This window comes from Elephantulus edwardii, unplaced genomic scaffold (genome assembly GCF_000299155.1).
Source record: "Elephantulus edwardii isolate Elephantulus edwardi_28Jun2011 unplaced genomic scaffold, EleEdw1.0 scaffold00412, whole genome shotgun sequence".
Classification (NCBI taxonomy): Eukaryota; Metazoa; Chordata; class Mammalia; order Macroscelidea; family Macroscelididae; genus Elephantulus; species Elephantulus edwardii.
The window spans coordinates 1,198,748-1,206,928 of record NW_006400162.1 but is presented as its reverse complement, the minus strand read 5'-3'; the positions used below and the strand labels follow the sequence as shown (position 1 = coordinate 1,206,928).

The 8,181-nt window shown below is 39.8% G+C and overlaps 1 protein-coding gene across 1 annotated transcript in view; it reads right to left on the bottom strand.

Annotated features, from left to right (window-relative positions):
- Positions 1–3,423: 3,423 nt before the first annotated feature.
- The window catches only part of WDR64 (WD repeat domain 64), a 195,162-nt gene continuing 190,404 nt past the window's right edge, over positions 3,424–8,181 (bottom strand). The window contains exons 25-27 of the mRNA XM_006902445.1: positions 7,838–7,977; positions 6,323–6,440; positions 3,424–3,500 (exon numbers count right to left, since the gene is read on the bottom strand). Of these exons, the coding sequence (XP_006902507.1) occupies positions 3,424–3,500; positions 6,323–6,440; positions 7,838–7,977 (335 nt within the window). The remainder of the gene's footprint in view (positions 3,501–6,322; positions 6,441–7,837; positions 7,978–8,181) is intronic.

The window sequence follows — 8,181 nt, the reverse complement described above, 5'->3', positions numbered from 1 at the left end:
ACCATAGGCTCTTGCTCATATGTTGTTTCATGAAATTCTTCTGTGTCTTCCAATTCCTTTCAATACAGTGACTCAGTATATTCTTGCCATCTTCTTTTAATACTTCCTGAATCATTTAACATTCTGCTGAAAGCATCCTTGATTATAGCAACTCGAGGTTTGAATTTGTTCTTCAGTTCCTTGAGCCCTTTTGAATTTCTGACTCCAATTCCTTGCACATTTTAGGGAAAGAATAAAAAAAAAACTAGGTAGGTTTTGGTAGAAAAACAAAGACAAAGGATCATGCCACAGAACATGGAATCTGTTCCTGGTAACAAAGATAAGGTGTCAAGCTCTTTTATTATTAGTTTTATTATGAAAAGCCTTCTATAGATGTCCAGAGACAGATTTAGAAGGAGAAACTCTATACTACTTATTGCTGTTGTTGCTGTTGTTATATTGTTATGCCATCGAGTTGCTTGCCACTGATAGTGACCCTATGTACAAGAGCTCTAAAGGCTGTTCTATCCTGTACCAAGCTAGCCGTCTCAAACACACTCATTCCCACACCTCCAGTCATAGAATCGATCCATCTCATCGAGGGTCTTCCTCTCCTCCACTCTCCCAAACATGATGTCCCTCTCCAAGGACCAGTCCCTTCTTGCAACATGCCCAAAGTATGTCAGACAAAGCTTCAGAATCCTTGACTCCAAGGAGCATTGCGGACAAAGCTGTTTATTCTCCTAGCAGTCGATGGTATATTCAATACTCTTCTCCAGCATCACAGCTCAAAGGCTATTCTCTAACATCCCTAGTCACTATCCAACTTTCTGATGCATAACATGTAATTGCGAAGACTATAGCCTGGATCAGGCGTACCTTATTCTCCAGCCTGACATCATGGCTCTTCAGTACTCTTGAGAGCTCCCTCACAGCTGACTTTCCCAATGCAATTCATCTCTTGATTTTCTGGCTGCTGTTACTATGAGTGTTGAATGTGGAACCAAGTAAACTAAAACTGTTAACCATCTCAATCTCTTCACCATCCATACTGATGCTGCCAATTGGCCCAGTGGTGAGAATCTTTGTTTTCTTGATGATGTGTTTCAATCCATATTGAAGGCTGCAGTCCTTGACCTTCTGCAGCAAGCACTTTAGGTCCTCCTCAGTTTCAGCAACTAGGGTTGTGTCATTTGCATAATGCAGGTTGTTGATGACTCTTCCACCAATCCTGATGTCACACTCCTCCTCATACAGCCCAGTGTCTTGGATGATCTGTTCTGCATACAGATTGAAAAGGTATGGAGACAAAATACATCTCTGACGAGGTCCCTTCTTGATTTTGAACCATGTAGTGTCTCCTTGCTGTGTTCTGACGACTGGCTCTTGGTCCAATTTTAGGTTTCGCATTAGCACAATCAAATGTTCTGGGATTCCCATTCTTCTCAGAGTCAGCCATAGCTTGGTATGGTCCACACAGTCAAAAGACTTTGCATAGTCAATGAAGCACAGATAGACATTCTTCTGGTATTCTCTGCTTTCTGTCGAGATCCATCTAACATTAGCTATAATATCCCCAGTACCATGACCTCTTCTAAATCCAGCCTGCACATCTGGCAGTCCTTTGTTCACAATATTCCAAATGTTTTTGGGTATTTTCAGCAGAATCTTGCTTGCTTGTGATATTAATGATATTGTTAGATAATTTCCGCACTCTGTTGGGTCACCTTTGGAATGCGAACAAATGTCGATCTTTTCCAGTCAGTCAACCAGCTGGCTGTACCCCAGATTTCCTGACACAACTTAGTGAGCACATCCAGGGCAGCGTCTGTTTGTTGAAATAAATCAATTGGTATGCTGGTCAAGTCCTTGAGCCTTCTTTTTTGCCAATTCCTTCAGAGCAACTTGAACTTTCTCCTTCATCACCATAGGCTCTTGTTCATATGTTATTTCATCAAATTCTTCTGTGTCAGCCAATTCCTTCTGATACAGTGACTCTGTGTACTCCTTCCATCTTCTTTTAATACTTCCTGGGTCATTTAGCATTCTACCCAAAGTATCCTTAAGTATTGCCACCCATGGCTTGAATTTATTTTTCTACCCCTTCAGCTTAAGAAATGATGAGCGAGTCCGGCCCTTTTGATTTTCTGACTCCAGCTCTCTGCACATTTCATTATAGTATCTTGCTTTGACGTCCCAAGCTGCCTTTTGAAATTTTCTGTTCAGCTCTTTGGTTTCTTGGTTTCTTCCTTTAGCTTTAGCTTCTTGACACTCTAATGCAATACTCAGAGTCTTGTCTGACATCCATCTTGGGATATACAGGAAGATTAAGTAACAAGTGTCAGATCCACGTGAATCCTAAAAAAAGAAAAGGAAAAAAAACAAAGGCAGCAGCCGCTAACTAGGGAAGAACCAACACTTTTTTAATTAGGAGGCTTAGAGTGGAAAATCGATGTTGGCAATAGTTGGGAAGAAATATTACAACCAAAACAGCAGTAACATCTTTCAACACAGAAGATGACAAACACAGAACTATAGATTTGATTAGAAGGCAGATGCCTGGAGGGAGGGGTGGGCAGGGAGAAAAGTGCAACAAGGAATGAATGGAAAACCAAAGTCTCTGTAAACTTGCATTAAAATTAATAATAAAAAAATAAAATTAAGAAGAAAAAGAAAAAAAGAGGGAAAATGTCTTTAGTGCTACTTCTTTTTTTACTGATGATTCTCAACATTAATGGCATCCCCTGCCATGTCTTGAATCCCTGCAATTCCTTCTAGTTCTAAGGGGTATCCAACCCACCTCCCCTCTTGAATGGCAAAACCATTAGGGTTTCTCATATTGACTCTGGCTGGCGGGAAGTAGTACCACGTTCATTTTCACATATCGACACTTCTCAAAATAGGGTTTTTTTCCATGCCTATAAAATTACTTTCTATAAAAACAACATATGTCTCCATATAAAATACCCTCAAATGAAGAAAAACAAGTAGGTTGAGACCCAGCTGACTCACTCTTTTTTTTTAAATAGCATGACACAGTAATTTATGTCTTACTGGATGTTTTCTGTTAAGTCTTCAGAATAGAGTAAACAAAGGGTAAAAAGGTGAAAAGCTAATAATCAGTGAGAACTCATTTAAACCTTTTAGGCTACTGCCTTCATCTGTGTATGTCATCTTGCTGACAGCAAACAAGAAAGGGTACTTTTATTCATAAAGTGGACTTCAGGAAAAGAAGTTGGCAATCTGCTTGGTGCTTGCTTGGTGTTAGAGGTCATGGCCCCAGTGTTCCCTGAGCAATTTTCTTCTTCAGTGGGATGGAGTGAAGACACAGGGAGGGTTGACAGTGTATGCTGGAAACTCATGGTCATCCAAAATAAAGCCCTAGGGACCACCCTCAATAATCCATATGACGGCCAGACCACAGCAGCAGTTTCTCTCTCCTCACTAAGGAATGGACGGGAAGAAGGAAGCAGCCAGATTTACATGTGGGACCAAATTTCTTTTCAGACTTCTCCTCCTCCCTTGTGTCTGTAAAATGAAGGAAAAGGTCTGCTAATAAGTAGAAATGTAAATACAATTTTCCCAAATCAAGCAGCATTTCCCCCTTTCTTTTATTGCTACATATGTGAAATAATAACCTATTTTAATTTTTTATTGTGATTTGACAAAGCAAATTAAATTCTCACTCAGTCATTGAAACACATCTTGTCTTACAATATTAATTTTAATACCCACTAGGGAACTGTTCTTCCCTCATTTCCTATATAATTCAGAATTCACTAATCTTTCTATACCCTCTGCTCCATGTCTTTCCTTTATTTTCTTTTTTATTATTTGAGTGAAAATTAACAAATCATAATTGTTTTTCCATTCACTCACTTATATGCATTTTGTTTTATAACACTGTAATTGCAATTTCATTTGATTGTTCAGACATGTTTTTTAACATGAATGACAATTGATTGATAATGAATTCATTGCAGTGCCTGCCCAACCGTATTGTATATTACATTTCCCTATGTTCATCTTAACGTGGGTCTGGACAGAGCTGTGCCACTTAGCTAGGAGAAAGCTGGGCAGTCTCCTCCTGTGCAACTTGGAGCCTCAGAGAAGCCACTGACTGGTGGGCTATGAGGGGGTTCTGGCTCTCAAGCAATGCCTTTGACTTTTGTCTACTTATTTACTAATTTTTATTTCATTCTCCAACCTTTCTAATCCAGGGTAATGATCTGCAGTGATTTTTTTTTCTGGAATAAATCTTTCTTTAGCTTTTTATAATAGTGGTCTTATCTAGTGTTTTTCCTTGTGACATTGACTTAAGTCACTTAGTAAAACATCCTCTAGATTCATCTGTATTCCTAGTAATTGCACAAGAGCTAATAAAACTAAGTTATGTAGTAATTATTGAAATTGTTGCTCCTCAGTGCTGTGTAGTGTTCCATCCTGTGAATGTATCACGATTTCTCAATCCATTCAATTGTGGCTGGACATTTGGGATGTGTCCATGTTCTAGTGATGGTGAATAATACTGTTATGAACATTGATGTACAAACTGCTGTTTGTGTCTGTGTTTTCATAGGGTATATTCCTAGTAGTGGAATAACTGTAATTTTCTATGTTTAACTTTTTAAAGCAATGCCAAACTGCCTTCCAGAGTTGTTGTACCATTTAAATATCTCACCAATAGAATATGAGAGTTCCTATCTCTCCACATCCTCTCTAACATTTATTGTTTGCTACTTTATTAAACTTTGCCGCTGCTGCTGGGGAAAAAAAACTAAGTGAAACTTTTCTAATTAATAAAGACAGGGTTTTTTGTTATTGTGGTGGTGGTTGTGCCTGTTTGGTACCATAATTAAGTCAGCAATAGGCAATATGCACCATTTTGTTCTAAAGTTTTTGGTTGGATTTTGTTTTCTTTTTGGCTGACTTCATGGAAAGACAGCTCAGAGCGCCTCCTAAATGTCTAATTAATGTCTAATTGATGGATAAATGTCCCCAGGCTCAGCCTGTGTGGGCTTCCTAGAATTTGTTTATTGTTCTTCTGTGCCTCCCATTTGAACTGACCCAATGCTGGGTCTTGGAAGGAGGAGTGGCATCCACTTCCATAATAGCTTGCCTCTAGAAACCCTATGAACCTGAAGAGAGGATGAAAGGCACCCAAGCCTCAAGGACTCTCCTTCATAGGATCGCTGTGAGTCGCTTGTGACTCAACGGCACTTAACAACAACAACAACGTTAGATCTCAGTACCTCAATGGGGTTTCAGAGTAAGTAAATCAAACAAGAGGAGATTGCCACCCATTTTTCTCCCATGAAGCAGCTGGTGGATTGAAATCAAGTACCTATGGAATTGCTGCACAGCTTCTCATGAGTAGGCCACCAGAGCTCCCCAGAGCTAGTGGAAGAGTCATGGGCTCAAGTTTCTTGAAACAGTTATGGTTTTATTAGAATGAGCATTAACATTTTGAGTTAGAAATCGATCTTAGTTTATCACTTATTTTATATGTGACCTGTGGCTTTCAGCTCATCCACTTCCTAAACAACATGTCTTCTGGAAACTATGAATTTTGAGAAACAGTGATAGTTATAGAAAGGCTTCAGGCCTTTTGTTCACAGGGTCACTATGAGTTGTGCTTGACTCAATGGCAATCAACAATAACAACAACAAAAATGAATATAACATTTTCTTTGTAATTATTGTGAAAATCAAATGAGTCATTTATAAAAGCACTTTGTAAGTTGCAGTTTGGACGTCAGTTATTGCATACTATTTTACATGGAAGAAATGATCTTTGATTTTGTTGGTGAGCAGACATTCAGTCGTGTCATAATTCCTTCCTGTAGGTACAGTATGACAAAGAAGTGAGGATGAGTTACCCAGCTCTCAGTCTTAGAATGTAAAATTGCCTAATTGTGAAAGCAAGTAAAAGAACTTGAGTCTTACAGAAAGCTTCATTGGTTCTGGCTCATTTTTTTTCTTTGTCTCTCTGTCCAGACAACTCACGATTTCCATTTCACTAAACTAAAACACATATATCCTGTGATATTTGTAAAAAAGAGTATAGATAACATGGGCTATGCTGTGTTTGACAGGAACTCTGGTGGCTTAGTGGTAAGGAGTTGCACGGACAAATCTAATAGTTCAAATCTACCAGCTGCTCTGTGTGGGAAAGATCTGTGCTCTCTTCCTATATGATTGACAGCCTCTGAAAGCCTGCTGGAAGGTCAGCTATGAGCTGAAGTTTCAGCTTAACAGCACTTAACAATACAGTGTGCTTGAGAATAAAGTAACAATTAGATAACCAAACAGAGTGTTTTACTCTACAATTCGAAGTTCTAACTTACTTTTTCATGTTGAACATGACCTCCCTTCTTCTTTCCTAGAAGGATATCTAAAGAGTCTCTCTGTGCTTCTGAGCCAATGAGTGGCAGGAATCTTAAACTAGTGGGGCTTGGCACCTGGAACCATAAATAAAGAGTCTGTCAGACATATTTAACATGCATACTTCTCCGGTGTGATTTTATGTGTACATGGCTTTTCGAAGACTGACTTCTTTCAAAATATACCCTTACACCTGCACATTTGTCCACTAGTGATCCTCAGTAATTCACTCCTGGCACTCCTTCCATCTGTTGACTTAATAGACATCTGTTTGATACCTATCATAACTAATATTTTGAAAGCTTTGAGAAGAAGAAATATTTCAAAATATAAAAAGTAAGGGTTAAGTTGAAATTTTGTCTATACTGGTTTATGATTTCTTTCTCACGAATTTGCGTGTCATCCTTGCGCAGGGGCCATGCTAATCTTCTCTGTATCGTTCCAATTTTAGTATATGTGCTGCCGAAGCGAGCACATGATTTCTTTCTCAAATTGGTTATTTCTTTCATTCAACAAAGGATGCTTGGAGTAAAGACTCGACAAGGAGTGGGGGAATTTGGGGCAGAGGGGCAACGTGGGCAATCCCACAGGGGTGAGAGACAACTAGGAGGCCCAAGGAGGGGCAAATTGATGTGGCTGGAATACAGCGTGTGGAGGGAGAATGGTGGGAAATGAGGTCATAAAATTTAGGCGTAAGTAAAATCATAAAAGGTTTTATGCCAGCCTAATGCCAGCCTGGAGCTTCCCGACTAAAACAAGCCTGGAAGCAGGAGCGGCATCCACTTCCGAAAAGGCTTGCCTCCGGAAACTCTATGTACGAACACTGCTCAGACTGTTCGTTCATAGGGTCGCTATGAGTCGTCTATGACTCGACGGCACCAAACAACAATAACAACGACAACGACAAAGAGAGAGCTACGTTGACCTAGTGGAAAGGAAGTTATGCTACCAAGCCGAAGAGGTAACTCGTGGTTGCTGTGATGCTGAAGACTGTGACAGTGATGTGCCAATCATGGTAATGGGTACCCATGGTGGACAGTGTTGGCTGGAGCTTCCCGACTAAAACAAGCCTGGAAGCAGGAGCGGCATCCACTTCCGAAATGGCTTGCCTCCAGAAACTCTATGTACAAACAGTGCTCAGGCCTTTGGTTAGTCAGGTCACTATGAGTCATCTACGACTCGGCGGCACCAAACAACAAAACAACAACAATGCCAGCCTAACACACCCGGAGTTCATCCCATAGGAGAGGAAGTTCCAGGCAAAGTTAGAAATAGCTACCATAGGGAAGGTAAAGATATGTGATCAAAGTTATTGCCACGAAGGCTTTGAGACTTTGATGTATTTACAAAATCCTTGATCTACTTGGTCTCAAGACTTTATCTTGCTGGAGAGTGCAAGACCAGGAATAATAGGACGCCAGATTCCCTGCTGTTTGTTCTGTTACCACTCTTGTCATAGAAATTTCCAACTCACCCTATATATAGGTAGAGAACCAAATATAATCCCTGCTTCTTTGTTTTCAGTCATGAAACCTTCCACAGCACGTCTTCGAGTCTGCAAAACAGAGAAGTCTAAGAAAAGGCATTTTTCCATTGATATAGCAAATGGCTGGGCTCACATTTTACTTTAGGCCCCTATTATCTACATGATCTTAGGCAAGTTACTTTCTTTGTTGTTACTGAGGATCAAATGAAGCAAGGTAGACAGCAACCCAACAATCCTCTATTTAGTTTTTGAGGCTGTAAATGTTTTTGAAAGACTGTCTTTCTCCTATAGAGGCTGATGTATTCAAACTGATAACCTTTCTTTTTTTTTTT